The 21,646-nt window shown below is 47.2% G+C and overlaps 1 protein-coding gene across 2 annotated transcripts in view; it reads right to left on the reverse strand.

Annotated features, from left to right (window-relative positions):
• Positions 1–479: 479 nt before the first annotated feature.
• The window catches only part of EEF2K (eukaryotic elongation factor 2 kinase), an 85,027-nt gene continuing 63,860 nt past the window's right edge, over positions 480–21,646 (reverse strand). Inside the window, exons 14-18 of one of the 2 annotated variants that reach the window (XM_033217777.1) lie at positions 20,279–20,413; positions 19,927–20,115; positions 13,072–13,196; positions 6,419–6,597; positions 2,140–2,358 (exon numbers count right to left, since the gene is read on the reverse strand). In XM_033217777.1, coding sequence (XP_033073668.1) covers positions 2,249–2,358; positions 6,419–6,597; positions 13,072–13,196; positions 19,927–20,115; positions 20,279–20,413 — 738 coding nt within the window. In that variant the 3' untranslated portion in view covers positions 2,140–2,248. Of the gene's footprint in view, positions 2,359–6,418; positions 6,598–13,071; positions 13,197–19,926; positions 20,116–20,278; positions 20,414–21,646 lie in introns of both variants that reach the window. The other variant, XR_004438838.1, reaches the window with a different exon arrangement.

A 21,646-nucleotide genomic window follows, 5' to 3' on the forward strand; every position in this document is an offset into this window, starting at 1 on the left:
GACCAGCCTGGAGACCAGCCTGGGCAACACAGTGAGACCCCATCTCTATTTCAAAAATTATAATAATAAAAAGAAAATAATCTCTCTGCATATGCACAACAACAAACCCCACTAAGGTGTTGAAGGACCCATTTTAATGAACAGTAAAGAATGGTTTGTTGCCGGGCGCGGTGGCTCACGCCTGTAATCCCAGCACTTTGGGAGGCCGAGGCGGGCGGATCACAAGGTCAGGAGATCGAGACCACGGTGACACCCCGTCTCTACTAAAAATACAAAAAATTAGCCGGGCGCGGTTGCGGGCGCCTGTAGTCCCAGCTACTCGGGAGGCTGAGGCAGGAGAATGGCGGGAACCTGGGAGGCGGAGCTTGCAGTGAGCTGAGATTGCGCCACTGCCCTCCAGCCAGGGGGACAGAGCGAGACTCCGTCTGAAAAAAAAAAAAAAAAAGAATGGTTTGTATGTTATACTCTGCTTTTTTATGTTTTGACTTTTAAACAAAGAAAAAGAGGCTGCTTTCGAATTTAGGGTTGATCAAAGCAGTTTGTCTTTTTTTTTTTTTTGGTAGGCCATGTTTACCCAGGCTGGTCTTGAAGTCCTGAGCTCAAACAGTCCTCCCACCTTGGCCCCCCCAAGTGCTGAGATTATAGGCAGAAGCCACCGCGCCCAGCATCTTAGCTATTGAAACATCAAATGAAATCATACTAATGTGAGAACCCAATTCCGTTTAAAGGAAAAGCTCATTAAATAACGATCACCATTGTCTGGCCCTGGGGAGGCTATGGGAATTAATGAGCATTTATAGTTCTTGCCCTCTCATCCTCAAACAGCTTAGATAAAATCCCAAGGGACTGCTGCTGAAAGTGTCCTGCTGCAAATTACAAGAAAATCAGCCCAGCTTCAAGCAGAAAATGCCAATGACCAGGGCTGGGGAGCAGATTTCACGTAAGAACATCCAGACGCTAAGGAAACACCAAGGAATACTGTACAAGAGACACTGCAGTCACGTTGTGGAAGCTGCCACTGAGATGCACAGGGCGTGTTTGCTTGGAGAAAAGGCTCCGACATTCCAAGGAAAGGTTCCAACATTACAAGCCGCTGTCCTTATGTGTAAAAGCTTTGAGGTGCACCCCTCTTCCACACTAGCTGATGTAGGAGTTAGAGGTAGTAAATGTGTGCATACAAAATTCAAACCTGTTTTGAAAAGCCCACCGTAGAAAGCATGCTTAAAAAAACGGAATTCGGCTGTATGCCAGAAAATCAGTAGCATTATGGAAGGAAATTAAACTAGAAGTTTAAAAAACAGCCAATATGCAGGTCCTTCCCCATGGTAGAAGGGAGCCTGGGTATTGTGCAATCTCACACCCACTGAAAAAATGCCATGCATGCCTCTAAATGCTCTGAGAAAGAACGCTTTGCACTAAGCCACAGCAACACACACCCCGTGACTTTGGAAAGCCAACGTGCAACGCTTCATTTCTTATCCTGATGCACAAAACACAGGGCTTCATGGGCCTGAGATTTCAGTCCAACCTGAAACGACTAGTGAGCAGAGCCCTAAAACTGTCCATTCAAGGCAAAAAGCACTTTCTTATATCTCGTGACAAAAAAAAAAAGAAAGAAAAATGAAAATAGAACCACAAAATGGGCAGACATGGTGGCTCACACCTGTAATCCCAGCACTTTGGGAGGCTGAGGTGGGTGGACCACCTGAGGTTAGGAGTTCGAGACCAGCCTGGCCAACATGGTGAAACCCCATCTCTACTAAAAATGCAAAAATTAGCTGAGTGTGGTGGTGTGTGCCTGTAATCCCAGCTACTTGGGAGGCTGAGGCAGTAGAATCGCTGGAACCCAGGAGGCGGAGGTGGAGGTTGCAGTGAGCTGAGATCACATCATTGCACTCCGGCTTGGGTGACAGAGCAAGACTCTGTCTCAAAAAAAAAGAAGAAGAAAAAAAAAAGAACCGCAAAATGGTACGTTGGTTCATTAGGCTGCTTTTTTCAAGCCCCGCTTCCTCAGAATACTGCCCTAAGAGACAACTATAGAGTCTCTGCTGGTAGCTGCCAAGTAGCAAAGATATTTTCAAGAGTCAAAAAATGAAATACAAAATTTGATTTACAACACACTAAAAATGCTTTCCCTCCCCAAACTAAATAAGTTGTTTTTTTTTTTTTTTTTTTGGTTTGTTTGTTTGTTTTTAAATCTTTCCTCCTAGCCCTTTTGCTTGGGACTAGCTGACAGTGATTCTCCTGGTTACTCCTCCATCTGGGCCCAGGCCTCTTCAGCCTTTTGGTAGTACTGGTTGGCCAGTCGGCCCTTCATGGCTTCCATCGCTGCCTCTGCTGCCTGGGTATACAAGTCCCCTGAAAGACAGCAAAGGGGGGCACAAAGAGGTGAACCACCTGTTGTTTTTGCCAGCCCAGTGTCCCCCATCACCCTTCCCAGAAGAACACCCTGAGGTTTCCTTAAGAACTCAAACTACTCCGTGGGCCCTCTCCCTCCAGGTGTTCTTGGCAGGGCTCTAAAGGTGGGCCTGTGATCAACTCCAGCCAATCACAGCACTCTTCCCATCCCCCACCAAGCCACAGCTATTGGTCCAGACTTAGTCATGGCCAATCAAAGTAAGCCATCTACACAATAACTACTGTTGGTTTGGGGTATGTAGATGATTCAATTTGAGCCAATGAGAATCAGGGTGAGAACTTTTTCAGAACTAATTGGGGATGTGCAAAAGTAGAAGAAATGAAGACTATAAACAGCTTCATGTCAGCTAGGTCAGGTTTTATCAAGTGAATTTGTGCAAAACATACAAATATACTTCGGGTTTTTGGAGCTTTTTGGATTTAGAAATTTCAAATTAAAAGATTATAGATTTGCATCATTCTTCTTTTTTTGAGATGGAGTCTCACTCTGTCACCCAGGCTGGAGTCCAGTGGTAGGATCTCAGCTCACTGTCACCACTGTCTCTGAGGTTCAAGCGATTCTCCTGTGTCAGCCTCCTGAGTAGCTGGGATTACAGGCACCTGCCACCATGCCTGGCTAATTTTTGTATTTTTAGTAAAGACAGGGTTTCACCATGTTGGCCAGGCTAGTCTCGAACTCCTGACCTCAGGTGATCCGCCCACCTTGGCCTCCCAAAGTGCTGGGATTACAGGCATGAGCCACTGTGCCCAGCCTAGATTTGCATTATTCTTTGTTAATTTTTAAAATATAACGTAAGGCTGGGCGCGGTGGCTCAAGCCTGTAATCCCAGCACTTTGGGAGGCCGAGATGGGCGGATCACGAGGTCAGGAGATCGAGACCATCCTGGCTAACACGGTGAAACCCCGTCTCTACTAAAAATACAAAAACTAGCCGGGCGAGGTGGCGGGCGCCTGTAGTCCCAGCTACTCGGGAGGCTGAGGCAGGAGAATGGCGTAAACCCGGGAGGCGGAGCTTGCAGTGAGCTGAGATCTGGCCACTGCACTCCAGTCCGGGCGACAGAGTGAGACTCCGCCTCAAAAAAAAAAAATATATATATATATATATATATATATATATAACTTAAAAACTTTTAAAACTTAGCCTCATAACTATGAAATTAGGAACTTAGTATGTTTATTATATGTTAGGGACCGAATACTGTGTCCCCACTAGGCTCCCCATCCATAAATTCATATGTTGAACTCTTCACTCACAAATGTCACTGCACTGCATTTCGAGACACACAGTCTGTGTGTTAGGCCACTTTATGTTGCTATGACAGAATTCCACAGACTAAATAATTTATAATGAAAAGAAATTTATTTGGCTCACAGTTCTAGAGCCTGGGAAGTCCAAGAGCATAGCACCAGCATCTGGCAACAGCCTTGGTGCTGCATCATCCCATGCCAGAAGGCAGAAGAGCAAGAGAGGTAGAAAGCAAGTGAGCAGGAGGGGGCCAAATTTGCTTTTATAATAAAGCTACTTTTGTGATGACTGACCAACTTGCATGATAACAACATTAATCACCTCTTAACAGTCCCACCTCTTGACACCTTCACAATGGTGATTACAGTTCAACATGAGATTTGGAGACGTTCATACTCTAGCAGCCTGTGAGGAGGTGATAAAGCTTAAACGAGGTCATAAGGGTTGGGCCTAATCACACAGAGCTCATGCCCTTTTAGGAAGCAGAAGAGACAGCAGAGCTCTCTTGCTGTCTCCCGACTTGCATCCAGGAGAAAGGTCATGTGAGGAAACAGTGAGAAAGCTGTTGTCTACAAGCCAGAAACCAAACTGGCCAGCACCTTGATCTTGGAATTCCCAGCCTCCAGAACTGTGAGAAATAATTTTTTTGTTTTGTTTTTTTGAGACAGGGTCTCACTCTGTTGCCCAGGCTGAAGTGCAGTGGTATGATCATGGCTCACTGCATGTGCCCCCACACCCAGTTAATTAAAACAATTTCTTTCGTAGAGGCGAGGTTTACCTATGTTGCTCAGGCTGGTCTTGAACTCCTAGACTCAAGTGATCCTCCCATCTTGGCCTCCCAAAGTGCTGGGATTACAGGCATGAGCCACTGTGCCCAGCAATTTTTGTAGTTTAAACCACCCAGTCTATAGCATTTTGTTTTGGCAGCCCAAGAAGATTAATACATCATGTAACAGAAAAAAAATATATACAACTTATCTATCAACTGATGAGCGGATAAACAAAGGCTGTATACCCACCAAATGGAATATTACGTAGTAATAAGAAGGAATGAAGTACTGATACATGCTTCAACACAGATAAATCTTGAAAAAGTTATGCTAAATGCAAGAAGCAGATACAAAAACCCACAAATTGTATACTCCCAGTTATATAAAATCTCCAGGATAGGCAAATCTATAGGGACAAAAAGTATAGTGGTTGCTAGGATGGGGGAGGACTGCTAATTGGTACGGGATTTCTTTTTGGGGTGATGGAAATGTTCTGCAATTACACTGTGGTGATAATTGCACAACATTATGACTACTATAGTAAAACCCACTAGGGCCAGGTGTAGTGGCTCATGTCTGTAATCCAAAGATTTTGGGGAGCCAAGGCAGGAGGATAGCTTGAGGCTAGGAGTTCAAAACCAGCCTCGGCAACACAGCAAGCCTCGGTTAATACAAAAAACTTTTAAAAACTGGCTGGGTGTGCTGCTTGGGAGGCTGAGGCAAGAGGATTGCTTGAGCATAGGAGTTCCAGGCTGCAGTGAGCTATGACTGTGCCACTGCACGTCAGCCTGAGTGACATAGTGAGATTCTATCTCAAAGAGAAAAAGGGCCGGGCACAGTGGCTCACGCCTGTAATCCCAGCACTTTGGGAGGCTGAGGCGGGTGGATCACGAGGTTAGGAGATCGAGACCATCCTGGCTAACACGGATATAAAAAATTAGCCAGGTGTGGTGGTGGGCACCTGTAGTCCCAGCTACTTGGGAGGCTGAGGCAGGAGAATGGCGTGAACCCAGGGGCGGAGCTTGCAGTGAGCCGAGATCACACCACTGCACTCCAGCCTGGGTGACAGAGTGACACTGTCTCAAAAAAAAAAAAAAAAAAGAAAGAAAGAAAAGGAAAGAAGGCCAGGCATAATGGCTCACACCTATAATCCCAGCACTTCGGGAGGCCGAGGCAGGCAGATCACCTGAGATCAAGAGTTCAAGACCAGCCTGGCCAACATGGGGAAACCCCATCTCTACTAAAAATAGAAAAATTAGCTGGGTGTGTGCCTGTAGTCCCAGCTATGCAGGAGGTTGAGGCATGAGAATCACCTGAACCTGGGAGGCGAAGGTTGCAGTGAGCACAGATGGCCCACTGCGCTCCAGTCTGGGCTACAAGAGTGAAACTCTGGGCCAGGCATGGTGGCTCACGCCTATAATCCAGCACTTGAGAGGCTGAGGTGGGTGGATCACTTGAGGCCAGGAGTTCCAGACCAGCCTGGCCAACATGGCGAAATCCCGTCTCTACTAAAAATACAAAAATTTGCTGTGCATGGTGGCACACCTGTAATCCCAGCTACTCAGGAGGCTGAGGCAGGAGAATCGCTGCAACTTGGGAGGTGGAGGCTGCAGCAAGCCGAGATCGCGCCATTGTACTCCAGCCTGGGCAATAGAGCCAGACTCCATCTCAAAAAAAAAAAAAAAAAAAAAAAAAAAAAAAAAAAAAAAGGAAAGGAAAGGAAAAATCCCCCTATAAACTTTAAGATGGCAAATTTTGTCATGAAAATCTCAATTCAATTTTTAAAATTGCAACCCCCCCCAACAAAGCCCTAATATATAACCATCAAAATAACAATGTTCATCTTCACACTAGCTCCATAAATTCCCCTCCCTGGAGGAAGAGATTCAGCCTGTCATCTTGCCATAACCCCCAGTGGAATGGAAATTATATCCCTCCCAGCCTGGCCCTGTTGCAGCCCAGGAGCAGGTCTGCCGGGCCCCACCTGATCTCTGCGGGTCCTTCTCCAGCCCATAGCCTCCTGTGAACAGCATCTCGGCCTCCCTGGCCAGCATCGTGTACCGGGGCTCGTCCTGCATTCCGTCGTACTCACCACCCTCGTCACAGTCCGTCATCTCCAGGGCAGTTTTGTACCAGTGCAGGGCCTCCAGCCAGTCTCGGCACCTTGCCAGGAGATACAGAGGGAAAGGAGGAGGTTACCAAGGCAACAGGGCAGAGGGAGGAGGGCCTTCCAGCAGGAGGGGTGAGTCAGGGATCCCAGCAGGGCCACGACCTATGGTTCACGACCTATCTTGCCCAAGCCCAATACATCTATGAAGCACCTTCATATTGAGATATTCATTCATCCAGTCACTCATTCATTCATTCATTCATTTTTGAGACAGAGTCTCATTCTGTCACCCAGCTGGAGTGCAGTGGTACAATCTCAGCCCACTGCAGCCTCTGCCTCTCAAGTTCAAGCAATTCTCCTGTCTCAGCCTCCTGAGTAGTTGGGAGTACAGGTGCATGCCACCACGCTCAGCTAATTTTTTGTATTTTTAGTAAAGACAGCATTTCACCATGTTGGCCAGGCTGGTCTCAAACTCCTAACCTTGAGTGATCCACCCACCTCAGCCTCCCAAAGTGCTGGGATTATAGACATGAGCCACAGTGCTCGGCCAATATTTATTAAGAGAGGAGTTGACCAGCCCAGGAAACAAAGAGAGAGACCCTGTCTCTACAAAAAACAAAACAAAACAAAACAAAACAAAAAAACAGTGACTATAGTAAAAAATAGTGTAATCGTATATTTTAAAATAACTAAGAGTATATATAGTTTATACCACAATGAATAAATGCTTGAGGTGATGGATATCCCATTTACCCTGATGTGACTGTTATACATTCCACGCCCATATCAAAAGAGCTCATGTAACCCATATACACATTTACTATGTACCCACAAAAATTAAAAAATACAATAAACACACAAAAAATTAGCTGGGGGTGGTGATGGACACCTGTAGCCCCAGCTATTCCAGAGGCTGAGGTGGGAGGATTGCTTGAGCCCAGGAGTTAGAGGCTGCAGTGAGCTATGATCATGCCACTGCACTCCAGCCTGGGCAATAGAGTATGACCCTGTGTTTTAAAAAAAAAAAAAAAAGAGCAGTCAAGTTACTTTCCTTAATAAAATCAGTATATTACAACAATTTGCCAATAGATGAAAGTAAAGGGAAGCTTAGCTAGGACACCCCTTGAGGAAGGGGCCCATTTTTATAGTTCGCACAGAGGCAGCCATGAGCTAGCATTAGCAATGGCTGAGTGCCCTAGCTAAGCTGTCCTCTGACTCGTAGAGAAGAGGATTGGGGGCGGGGTCCTCTGCAGAGGCAGCTAGAGCCGTCTGCACTAATGGCAATCACGTATGCTCTGCTGTGCCGGCCAGCTGTGATTTGCCTCCAGAACAATGCAGAACTCACCCCAGAAGAGCTGAGTCTCCTCTTCCAGCTCTGCCCCTCGACCCTCAACTCCTCCTACTGCAGCCCATGTATGGCCAAACCATCCAGGGCACACATAGGTTCCAGCCAAACCCACACACCACAGAATACACAGCAAACAGGGTAGAGGGTTCTTTTTCTTTGGGTGTAATCCGTTTGAGTAATTATTTATAGTACCTCAGGAAAGAGCAAATACAGTGACACAGATAAGGCCTGTGGGTCTTGTGAAACATTCCAGAAGCAATAGGTCTGATGATTTGCTGTCCCTGCCTTGCTGCCATGGTGCCCTCTGAGGCCCTGTCTGACAGGCGCTGCCCTCCAGGATGGGCTCCTGTTCATCTGCCTTTGCCCCAGGCTCACCGGCTGCCATCCCTTCCCCAAACATACCCGCTCCCGCCTGCTGTGTGGCCTTTGCACCCGCTGTGCCCTCACCTTGGAAGATTTTTCCTCCAACTCTTTCTGCACCTGACTCCTTGCTCTGGTTGGAACGTGTGTCCCCTCCAAAACCCATATTGAGATTGCTTGCCATTGTGAGGTATTAGGAGGTAGGATCTTTGAGAGGTGATTGGGCTTTGACGGTTCCACCCTCATGAGTGGATTTCTGCCATTATGAGGAAAGTGGATTTATTCTAAAAGGGCAGGTTTAGCCCCCTTTTGCTCTCTCTTTTTTCTTTTCTTGAAATAGGATTTCACTGCATTGCCCAGGCAGGAGTGCAGTGACACAATCATAGCTCACTGCAGCCTCAAAGTCCTGGGCTCCAGCAATCCTCCCATTTTAACCTCCTGAGTAGCTGGGATGACAGTGGCATGTCACCATGCCTGGCTAATTTTTAAAACTTTTTGTAGAGACACACTCTTATCAGGTTGCCCAAGCTGGTCCTGAACTCCTGGACTCAAATGATTCTCCTGCCTCAGCCTCCCAAAATGCTGGGATTACAGGCATAAGCCACTGTGCTTGGCTTGCTCTCCCTCCCTTTCCTTACCTTCTGCCATGTGATGACACAGCAAGAAGGCCCTTGCAAGATGCCGGCATATTGATATTAGACTTCCCAGCCTCCAGAACTAAGAGCCAGCAACTTTCTGTTCATGAGAAATTCCCCAGCCTCAGGTATTCTGTTACCAGCACAGAATAGGCTAAGACATTCAGCATCCCTCCAGTCTCAGCTCACATATCACCTCTTTAGAGATTCTGTCCCCAAACACTGTTTCTTACTACAACCACCAAAATCTTTAATTCTCCTTATTCACTTGTTTATCATGGTGTCCCCTGACTAGAATGTAAGCTCCATGAAAGCAGGAGACCCTTGTCTGTTTTGCTGTATTTGTCTGCTGCATTCCCAGGGTCTGGCAAACAGCATAGGCTCAATGAATGGTAAATGAAAAAATGCAAACAAATGGCTGGCTGGCATGGTGATCAGGAAACAACCTTGACTTTATTTTATCTTATTAAAAAATGGCCAGATATGGTGGCTCATGCCTGTGATCCCAGCACTTTGGGAGGCCTAGGTTGGAGGATCTCTTGAGCCCATAAGTTTGAGACCAGCCTGGGCAACATGGCAAAACTCCAGCTCTACAAAAAATACAAGTTAGTTGGGTATGGTGGTGCATGCCTGTGGTCCTAGCTGCTCGAGAGGCTAAGGCGGGAGTATAGCCTGAGCCTGAGAGGTTGAGACTGCAGTGACCTATGATTACATCATTGCATTCTAGCCTGGGTGACAGAGCAAGACTGTGTCTCAAATAAATAAATAGATAAATAAATAAAAGTTAAATTTAAAAAATGAACCATTTGAAAATTGTTGATGACATGCTCAACAAACTTTTTTTTTTTTTTAAAGACAGAGTTTCATGCTTGTTGCCCAGGCTGGAGTGGAATGATGTGATCTTGGCTCACTGCACCCTCCGCCTCCTGGGTTAAAGTGGTTCTCCTCCCTCAACCTCCCAAGTAGCTGAAGTAGCTGGGATTACAGGCGCCTGTCACCACCCCAGCTAATTTTGTATTTTTAGTAGAGACAGTGTTTCAGAATGCTGTTCAGGCTGGTCTCAATCTCTTGACCTCGTGATCCACCTGCCTCAGCCTCCCAAAGTGTTAAGATTACAGGCGTGAGCCACCATGCTGGGCCGAATTTTAACACTGACTAGCAGACACCAGACTAGATTATTTCTCTCCTTTCTTCTCTGACCCTCCCTGGTCTTAAAAGGCAAAGCAAAATTGGCCTGAAAACATTAAATGGGAAAGGCCTAATTGCTGAGCCCCACCTACCTCAACTCGATGCTATTCCATTGGTGAGGGCGCCCATCCTTCCTTGGCGTTTCCAGCATCTTCTCCTTCCCCTACTGGATGGTAACTTCTGGGGCCTGAATCCCTTAAACACAAATTTGGGCCTGCACAGAGCCCTGCCTTACCCATAGCTGGCCCTTAATTAATGTTCCTTGCATGGGAGGGGTTGGAACTTCTTTGAATAAGGAAGAAGAATAAGGAAATGACTAGAGCAGAAGCAATAAAGAAATATTTTTGATAGATTTAACTAAATAAATATTAAAAACCAGTGTGGCCCCAAACTCAGTAAACAATGGTCATTATGTGGCATCTGTGCCCTCCCTCTATCTATGGAAGACATATTTGGAAAAAAAAAAAAAAAGTCTTTTAAAGTGAAATGTGGCCAGGTACAGCGGCTCACACTTGTAATATCAGCACTTTGGGAGGCTGAGGTAGGAGGATTGCTTGAGGCCAGGAGTTTGAGACCAGCCTGGGCATCATAGCAAGCCCTTGTCTCTACAAAAAAGTACAAAAATTAGCCAGGTATGGTGGCACATGCCTATGGTCCCAGCTACTCAGGAGGCTTAAGCAGGAGGATCACTTGAGCCCAGAAGGTCAAAGCTGCAGTTAGCTATGATCACACCACTGCACTCCAGCCTGGGTAACAGAGAGATCCTGTCTCAAAAATAAATAAATACATAGATAAAAAACAGGCCAAGCATGGTGGCTCACATCTGTAATCCCAGCACTTTGGGAGGCCGAGGCAGGTGGGATTACCCGAGGTCAGGAGTTTGAGACTAGCCTAGCCAACATGGTGAAACCTTGTCTCTATTAAAAATACAAAAATTAGCTGGGTATCATGGTACACATCTGTAGTCCCAGCTACTGAGGAGGCTGAGGCAGGAGAATCGCTTGAACCTGGGAGGTGGAGGTTGCAGTGAGCTGAGATCACGCCATTGCACTCCAGCCTGGGAGACAGAGAAAGACTCTGTCTCAAAAATAAAATCAAAAAGCTGGGAGCGGTGGCTCAGGTCTGTAATCCCAGCACTATGGGAGGCAGAGGCAGGTAGACTGCCTGAGGTCAGGAGTTCAAGACCAGCCTGGCCAATATGGTGAAATCCTGTCTCTATTTAAAATATAAAAATGAGCCGAGTATGGTGGCAGGCACCTGTAATATCAGCTACTTGGGAGGCTGAGGCAGGAGAATCAGTTGAACCCAGGAGGTGGAGGTTGCAGTGAAGTGAGATTGCACCACTGCATTCAAGCCTGTTCGACAGAGTGAGAGTCTGTCTCAGAAACAAAAATAGTAATAATAAAATAAAAATAAAAAATAAAGAGAAAAGTATACCAAAGGGTTAATAGCCTTAATATGTAAAGAATTTTTACAAATCAATAAAAACCTATCACCTCAAATAGAAATAAAAGGTAGACAAAGACCAGGAAGAGAAAGCACAGATGCAAATACTCAGTGCCCAGTTCCAGGCCCCGCCCCATGCATGATGCGCTTCCCCAGTGCACTCAATGGGCACCATATGTATACACTGACATTTGACCTAATACAATCATGTCAATCTTTTTTGTTTACCTCTCTTCCATGCCAGTAGACAGTACATTGGAGGAGGGGTGAGAATATGTAAGTTGGCTCTGCCACTTGCTAAATATTTGACCATGGGCAAGCCCCTTTACACCTCAGAACTAGTTTAGTCACCCACAAAATAGAGCCAAAATACCTGCCCTAGTCAGGCGTAGTGGCTCACACCTGTAATCCCATTGGGAGGCTGAGGACGGAAGTTTGCTTGAGCCCACGAGTTCGAGACCAGTCTGAACAACATAATGAGACCCCATCTCTACCAAAAATTTAAAAATGTAGATGGGTGTGGTGGTACATGCCTGTAGTCCCAGCTACTCAGGAGGCTGAGGTGGGAGGACTGCATGAGCCCAGGAGGTAGAGGTTGCAGTGAGCTATGATGGCACCACTGTCCTCCAGCCTGGGTGACAGAGTGAGATCCTATTTCTAAAATATAATAATAAGTAGGAAAAATCAATTAAAATCACCTATAATCCTAACTAGGGATACCCACCCTGACCTGGATGCTGCATATTCTTTCAGATTTTTTTCTCAGGCAAATCATTACCTATACTGGCTACAGTGGCTGCCCCATATCACATGACTTGTATCTTTTTTTTTTTTGAGAGGGAGTCTTGCTCTGTCACCCAGGCTGGAGTGCAGTGATGCGATCTTGGCTCACTGCAACCTCTGCCTCCTGGCTCAAGCGATTCTCCTGCCTCAGCCTCCAGAGTAGCTGGGATTACAGGTGTGTGCCACTACGCCGGCTAATTGTTTTTTTTTTTTTTTTTTTTTTTTTTTTTTGTATTTTTAGTAGATATGGGGTTTCACCATGTTGGTCAGGCTGGTCTTGAACTCCTGACCTCGTGATCTACCCACCTCGGCCTCCCAAAGTGCTAGGATTACAGGCATGAGCCACCACGCCCGGCCCTAATTTCTATATTTTCAGTAGAGACAGGGTTTCGCCATGTTGGCAAGGCTGGTCTTGAACTCCTGACCTGAAGTGATCTGCCCGCCTTGGCCTCCCAAAGTACTGGGATTACAGGCATGAGCCACCATGCCCGGCCATACCATGTGCTTTATGTGCCAGGCACTGCGAGGGTTATAGTCATCGTCTCATTTACCCTTCAAGGGACAACCCCAGGATACAGGTGCTATAATTACTCCCAGTTTGCAATATGAAGAAACTGAGGCCAGGGAGGTAAAATAAGTTGCCCATAGTTGCTGGACTGGTCATGGAACAGCCAAGACTGGAACCCAGGCCTGTGCTGATACCTAGGGCAGGCACCCAGCTGCAGCCCAGGTTCCCACCAGCTCCTCCTGGGTGACAGCTGCAGTACCTGTCTGGGCTGAGGTTCTGGCCTGTGTCAAAAGCTCGCGCCATTAGGATCATGGACTGCCTGTCGCCAGCTTCTGCGGCCTTCAGTAAATAATCAAATCCTTTGGTTTTGTTCTCTTCTGTCTCCTATTGATACAAACCAAAGAGGGAGAAAGAAGAGTGAATGAGCTTCACACTCGAGGGCTGCCAAGATCTCACTACTCAATCTTCACCCTGTTTTTTGAGAGCTCTGGGCTGGGAGGCTATAGAAGTGAGGTAGGAGGGGGCACTTGACTCCAGAGGCTTGGCTCAGACACTGGAACAAATCAAGGACAAGCTAAAACAGGGATGGGGGTGGGGAAAGAGCTTTTCATAAGACACGCCCACCAGTGCGCCATGTCAGTTTACCATTGTCAAGGCAACACTTGAGAGTTACTGCCCGTTTCCATAGCTATGGCCCCACAACCTAGAAGTTACTACACTTTCCCTAGACATTTCTTCATAAACTGCCTCTTAATATGCATGTAATTAAAAGTAGGTATAAATCTGATGGCACAACTGCCCTAAGCTGCTAATCTCAGCACACGGCCTGTGGGGCAGCCCCGCTCCACAGAAGCAGTCACAGAGCTGTACCACTGCCTAAGCTATAACACTGCCACTTTGATAAAGCTGTTTTCTTCTACATTTGGCTCACCCTTGAATTCTTTTCTGGGTGAGGCAAAAAACCCTCCTGGGCCAAGCTCCAATTTGGGGCCTGCCTGCCCTGCGTCAGAAGTACACATCAGAGCCCGGCTGGGTGGCTCATGCCTGTAATCCCAGCACTTTGAGAGGTTGAGGCGGGTAGATCATCTGAGGTCAGCAGTTCGAGACCAGCCTGGCCAACATGGTGAAACCCTGTCTCTACTAAAAATACAAAAATTAGTCAGGCGTGCTGACGCATGGCTGTAATTTCAGCTACTCAGGAGGCTGAGGCACGAGAATTGCTTGAATCTGGGAGGCAGAGGTTGCAGTGAACCGAGATCGAGCCACTGCACTGCACTGCAGACTGGGTGACAGAGACTCCATCTTAAAAAAAAAAAGAAGTGCACATCCGTAGTTTTTAGTATATTCTCAGAACTATATGACCATCAGTCAATTTCAGAATGCTTTCACCAATCCAAAAAGAAATCTCATACTGCTTAACTGTCAATCTCCCTCTACCCCTACTCTCCTCATCCTGCTCAGCACTAGGCATCTATTAGTCTACTTTCTGTCTCTATGGATTGCCTATTCTGGATCTGGACATTTCATAATAATAGAATCATACAATATGCGGTCCTTTGCGCCTCTTTTCACTTAGCACAGTGCTTTCACGGTCCATCTGTGTTGTAGCGCATATCAATATTTCATTCCTTTTTATGATCAAATAATAGTCCATTGCATGGATGTATCACATTTCATTTATCCATTCATCTACTGACAGACAGTTGAGTTGTTTTTCATTTTTTGGCTATTATGAATAATGCTGCCATGAAGATTTGTGTACAAGCTTTTGTGTGAAAGTGTGTTTTTATTCTTTTGGGTTTATAGCTATGAGTGAAACTGCTGGATCACATATAACCTACCCGGTAAAAAGTAGACAATGCTGCAAATCAGGGTTTGATTTACTGTTTTTTTTTATTGTAAGAAAGGGGTAGAAAACATGAACACTACAGATGAAACTAACAAGTGGGTCATGTCTGTAGCTATTTTATTGTGAGGAGTGCAGGAAATTGAAGAAATATCCTTCCAGTATTTAAAACTACCATCTGTTTTAGGAAGGAGGTCGCTCACATCAGAGGCAAATGAAGTTCCAGTTCTAACATAGGTCTTTGTTAATTTCACTTTCATCTCATTTATGTCAGAACTACACTTCTCCATCAATTGCAACCATAGGTTGGCTATGGGTACAAGAGTTTGCAAAAATCGGTGCAAGTACTGGGTGAGAGTTGATGATATGAAATTTACTTTTCATTGTTATTTGTAAGCCGTATACCACATATTATTTTTTCTTGTTTTGTTTTGTTTTGTTTTTGTTTTTTTGAGACAGGGTCTTGATCTTTTGCCCAGGCTGGAGTGCAGTGGCTCCATCATAGCTCATGGAAGCCTCAAACTCTTGTGGTATATGGTTTTTATCCTCCCGCCTCACTCTCCCGAGTAGCTGGGACTACAGGCAGGTGCCACCACACCAGGCTAATTTGTTTTTTGGGGGTGGCCTGAGATGCCACCCACCTTGGTTTGTAGAGATGGAGTTTTGCTACGTTGTCCAGGCTGGTCTGAAATTCCTGGACTCAAGCAATCCTCCTGCCTTGGCCTCCCAAAGTGCTGGGGTTACAGGTGTGAACCACCATGCCCAGCCTACCTATTCTTTAAATTAGCAAAATTTAATACATTTACATATATATGTGCACACATTTCCTTCCCACCCCCAAGACCCAATTGATAAATGTTCCCCAGCACACCACTGGCTGAATGAGCACAGAGATTAGAGAGAAAGGCCGGGTGTGGTGGCTCACATCTATAATTCCAGCACTTGGAGAGGCCGAGGTGGGCAGATCACCTGAGGTCAGTAGTTTGACACCAGCTTGGCCACATGGTGAAATCCTGTCTTTACTGAAAATACAAAACTTAGCCAGGCGTGGTGGTGCACGTCTGTAATCCCGGCTACTTGGGTGGCTGAGGCAGGAGAATCAGTTGAACCTGGGAGGTGGAGGCTGCAGTGAGCCAAGATCGTGTCACTGCACTCCAGCCTGGGTGACGGAGTGAGACTCCGTCTCAAAAAAAATAAATAAATAAAACAGAGAGAGAGAGAGATTATAGAGAGAGACAAAAAAGTGAAAAATCCTCTCTTCCAACCAAACCTCCTCTTCACCATCTGAAACATGAAACAAAAACTGCTGTGGGTGACCCCCTGCCCACATGTCAAATGACGTAATCTGACTGAACCATAAGAAACTGCCAATATTCTACCATGTATGACCTTCCAAAATAGCAGTTTCATGAGGTTCCACCCATTATGCATGAGATCAGTCACTACAGCAATTTTTGTGATATCAAAAGAATACAGCCGACTCAAGTGTCCATCAATAGCACACAGGTATGCCTCACACATATAATAAAACATTACACAGCTGACAAAAAGAATCGGGGAGCTGGCTGGGCGTGGTGGCTTACACCTGTAATCCCAGCACTTTGGGAGGCTGAGGAAGGCAGATCACTTGAGGTCAAAACTTCGAGACCAGCCTGGCCAACATGGCGAAACCCCATGTCCACTAAAAATACAAAACTTAGGCCAGGCGTGGTGGCTCATGCCTGTAATCCCAGCACTTTGGGAGGCCGAGGTGGGTGGATCACATGAGGTCAGGAGTTCGAAACCAGCCTGGCCAACATGGTAAAACCCCACCTCAACTAAAAAAAAATACAAAATTCAGCCAGGCGTGGTGGCAGGCACCTGTAATCCCAGCTACTAAGGGAGCCAAGGCAGGAGAATCGCTTGAACCCGGGAAGCACAGGTTGCAGTGAGCCGAGATCGTGCCATCACACTTCAGCCTGGGGGACAAGAGCGAGACTTCACCTCAAAAAAAAAAAAAAAAAAAAAAAAGCCAGATGTAGTGGCAGGCACCTATAATCCCAGCTACTTGGGAGGTTTAGGCAGGAGAATTGCTTGAACCTGGGTGGTGGAGGTTGCAGTTAGCTGAGATTGTACCACGGCACTCCAGCCTGGGTGACAGCCAGATTCTGTCTCAAATTAAAAAAAAAAAAAAAAAAAAAGAATCAGGAAGCTATCTCTATACCACTGAGGTAAAATGTCCACAGGACACTGTCAAGTGAAAAACACAAGGTTCAGGAGCATGTGTGTAGGATGCTAACTTTGGAGGAAAAAGCAGGGTGAAAATAGGAGCCTATTTCATATTTGCATATGGAAACTGTACTGGGCTGAACAATATCCTCCCAATATTCATGTCCACGCAGAATGTGATCTGATTTGGAAATAGGGTCCTTGAAGATATAATTAGTTACACTGGCTGGGCACTGTGGCTCATGCCTGTAATCCCAGCACTTTGGGAGGCCGAGGCAGGTGAATCACCTGAGGCCAAGAGTTCGAGGCCAGCCTGGCCAACATGGTGAAACCCCATTTCCACTAAAAATACAAAAATTAGCCAGGTATGGTGGCAGGTTCCCAGCTACTCGGGAGACTGAGGCAGGAGAATTGCTTGAGCCTGAGAGGTGAAGGTTGCGGTGAGCAGAGATCCTGCCAGTGCACTGCAGCCTGGGTGACAGACCAAGTCTCCGTCTCAAAAAAGAAAAAAAAATTAGTTATATTAAGATGAGGTCATGCAGGATGTTAGGTAGCCCCTGAATCCTATAGGACTGCTGTCTTTATAAGAGCAGAAGAAACATGCAGACAGGAACACAAGGGGAAGACGGAGACAGAGATTTCAGTGATCCAGGCCAAGGAACACTGAAGATTGCCAGCAACCCCCAGAAGCCAAAAGAAACAAGGAAGGATTCTCCCCTTGAGCCTTCAGAGGAAGGCATGGCTCTACTGACACCCTGATTTCTGGACTTCTAGCTTCCAAAACTGTGAGAGAACAAATTTCTGTTGTTATAAGCCACCTGGTTTGTGGAATTTCTTAAGGAAATCCTAGGAAGTGAATACACTCTGGAATTATATATAAGTAATAATGATGGCTATCTGTTATTCAGAGGATAAGAGGATGTGGGGAAGGTGGGAGGAAGAGTTTTCACTGTAAAGCTTTTTTTTTTTTTGAGATGGAGTCTCACTCTGTTGCCCAGGCTGGAGTGCAGTAGTATGATCTCTGTTCACCACAACCTCCGTCTCCCAGATTCAAGTGAGTCTCCTGCCTCAGCCTCCCGAGTAGCTGGGATTACAGGCACATGCCACCACACCTGGCTAATTTGTTATATTTTTGGTAGAGACAGGGTTTCACCATGTTGGGTAGGCTAGTCTTGAACTCCTAACCTGGGGTGGTCCACCCGCCTCCACCTCCCGAAGTACTGGGATTACAGGTTTACAGGTGTGAGCCATTGTACCCAGTCTAAGCTTTTTATATACATTAAAAAAAAAAAAAACTGTTTTGATTGGGCATGGTGGCTCAGGCCTATAGTCCGAGCTACTCCAGAGGCAGAGGCAGGAGGATCACTTGAACCCAGGAGGTCAAGGCTGCAGTGAGCTACAGTCATGCCACTGCACTCCAACTTGGGTGACAGAGTGAGACTCTGTCTCTAAAATAAATAAATAGTTTGGTGTGGTGGCTCATGCCCGTAATCCCAGCATTTTGGGAGGCCAAGGTGGGCAGATCACCCGAGGTCAGGAGTTCGAGACCAGTCTGGCCAACATGGTAAAACTTTATCTCTACTAAAAACACAAAAATTAGCTGGGTGCAGTGGCAGGCACCTATAATCCCAGCTACTTGGGAGGCTGAGGCAGGAGAATTGCTTGAACCTGGGAAGTGGAGGTTGCAATAAGCCGAGATTGTGCCACTGCACTCCAGCCTGGGCAACAAAGCAAGACTCTGTCTCAAAAAAACAAAAATAAAACAATAAATAAATAAGTTTTTAATCACATGAATGTAATTACCAATTCAAAAAGCTAAATAAATAAAGGACTTTGGAGTATCTTCCCACCCTTGATCCATCCACCTGCTGGGCCACAGCCAAACCCATCAAGGAGAGCTGATGCCCTGCAGTCCCGTTGAGCCTAGGCCACCTGTCCATGCGCAGCTTTGGCCCACATAATGGGGAGGATGGGAACAGATATACTGGGAGGATGTGCCCACCAAGGGCCTCTCAACTTCTCCTGGAAAAAGATCACATTCCCTGGGCCTTGCCAGATCCCATTCATTCAGTCCTTTCCTCCCTCTGCTCACAGACCAGGGACAGAAAAAGGAGCAGACCCCTAACACAATTTCCCTGCACGTCCACACCCTGCTGCTTCAGTTCCAGCTCTGCCTCAGCTCCTGCACCTCTAGCTACACGGGTGCACCTTGTCCTTCACCTCTGGGCCTAAGCATATGCTGTTCCTTCTATCTGAGCTGCTTACCTCCCCCACTTGGCCTGGCTCACTCCCTTTGGGCCTTCAGGTCTAAAGCAGATATCCCCCCAACTTTTTTGTTTTTTGGAGACAGGATCTCACTCTGTTGCCCAGGCCGGAGTGCAGTAGTGAGATCTCAGCTCACTACAACCTCCGTCTCCCAGGTTCAAGAGATTCTCCCACCTCAGCCTCCCGAGTAGGTGGGATTATAGGAGCATGCCACCACATCCGGCTAATTTTTGTATTTTTTGGTAGAGGTGGGGTTTCACCGTGTTGGCCAGGCTGGTCTCGATCTCCTGGCCTCATGTGATCCACCCACCTCGGCCTCCCAAAGCGCTGAGATTACAGGTGTAAGCCACTGTTCTGGGCTAAGGTAGGTATCCCTTTATCTGTTCATTCCACGAATCTGTACCGAGCATCTACTCAGTGCCAGGCCCCAGTCACTAGAGATACATGCAGAAGTGATGAGCAGGAAGCCTGCACCAATCCCTCCAGGCTCCAGTTACAGCCCTTCCTCATGTGTTTTCACTGGTGTCTTCTGCTTCCCCCATCACACTATGTTGTTATTGCCTGGAAACGTGACTCACCTTCCCCTCCCTCTCCAAAGACAGAGATCGATTCTGCCAGTTTCAACTAACTTGGAGGGGCCTGCCCCAAAACCAGTGCCTGGGACATTTTTGTGGCATATATAAACCTCAGGATAGAAGGCAGGTGAATGCATGGCTTCCAAGATGGGAGGCAGGTGAACAACAGGGTGACCAAGTCCCACCCCCACCTGCAGCTGGGTCCCCGCCACCTGCTCACCTTCAGAGAGACGTCAGCTAGGATGTGATGGGGCAGCTGCGAGTACATGAGTCCCAGGCCCACGATGGCCTCCAGCTCGCCCAGGTCGGCCGCGTGCTCCAGGTGGAAGACAGCCGACTCCCGGTCCCACTCCTCGCCCTTCTCGCAGAAGCGCCCACCCTCGTGGTAGCGCACCATGGCCAGATGGACCTGCCACACAGACTATAGTGTCGGCCTGGCTGTTTGGCAGGCCGAAGCCGCACCCAAGACCGCCCAGCCAGCCTGCGGGAGGAAGTGATTAGCGGAGGAGAGGCTGGAGCCGGGGGGCTCCAGGTTAGTGCAGACAGGGCTCCAAAATGGGCATCGCCGATACCTTCCCCAAAATGGACTTCCCGATTTTCTTTTCGAGGTCCAGAGCATTAAGCCTTTGCACTTCCAGGGCCACGGCCGAAGCCCTCGGCAGGTGGAGGCGGGAGGAGTTGAGGAGATTCCACTTCTCTACACAGACCTGAAGGGAAAGAACCGGCCAGAGAAGCGAGGGGCTGGGGGTGGATGCAGCATGACAGCTGTCAGCAGCCCCTACTACACAGGAGCCTGGCTAGAGGGAGACAGGGAGTGAACCTTCACGATGTCAAAGTTTATTGGCCATACATGGCTCCAATTTTTTTTTTTTTTTTTTGAGACATAGTCTCACTCTGTCGCCCAGGCTGGAGTGCAATGGCACAATCTTGGCTCACTGCAACCTCCACCTCCCAGGTTCAAGCGATTCTTCTGCCTCAGCTTCCCGAGTAGCTGGGACGACAGGTGCATGCCACCATGCCTGGCTAATACGGTTTCAATTTTAATCATCCAAATTCCATCAGCTCATACGTTCAAGAGCTAGTGGAACAGATTTCAGCAGCTCAAGGAAGCGTTTCCCTGTCATTTACCAATCTGGATTTGGTTGGGGGTGGGTCTGACCCTAAACCACCCCTCTTCGCCAGCTCCTCATATAAGGCACCAGAAGACTCCCACTTCAGACCTTCCAGCAAATCCCCTTGCTTTCCTCTGCAAGTCACCACAACGACATGAGCAACATCAGCAGGGTGCTTTAGGAAATGGGTTTAAAAATCACATCATTTCTCCTGGCCAAAGATGCCCCGTCCAAAGGCTCTGCAGGATACAGCCAGGCAGCTATGTGTGTGCACGTGTGCATGCTAAACATCTTGCAATGAACAGGGCAGCCCCCTCAACAACGAACGATTCAGCCCAGAATGCCAATAGTGCCTCACTTGAGCAACCCTGTTCCATACCTAACTGAGAAGATCCTAATCTGGCTATAAAGTACCACAGGGCAAATAATCAGTGTCCTTGGAGATGCCAGAGTCATGCCTGTGGTGGAGGTCAGGGAAAGCTCCCGGACGAAGGGCCCCGGGGGTCCAGGCTTGGACAGCAGGTAGGATTTGAAGAGAGATGACAGAGGGGGAGAAAGGACCTTGCAGGTAGGAGAGACTTGCCTTAGCAAAGGCTCCAAAGGTGGGCAGTTCAAAGCGTGTGAGAGAATCACTTAGAGGGGTGGGTGGGGCACAGGGCTGGTCTTTCCCGGATGTGCTGATGCTTGTTAGACATACAAGCAAGGGTAACCTAGGGAAAGTTGCTTAAGACCCCTGTTTTCTCATACATAAAATGGCGATGAGAGTAACATTAACCTGTCTCTCTGGGTGACTGCAAGAAGGAAATTGATACTGCCTTCATGGCAGGC

The sequence above is a fragment of the Trachypithecus francoisi genome, unplaced genomic scaffold, assembly GCF_009764315.1.
Source record: "Trachypithecus francoisi isolate TF-2019V2 unplaced genomic scaffold, Tfra_2.0 Lachesis_group10, whole genome shotgun sequence".
Classification (NCBI taxonomy): domain Eukaryota; kingdom Metazoa; phylum Chordata; class Mammalia; order Primates; family Cercopithecidae; genus Trachypithecus; species Trachypithecus francoisi.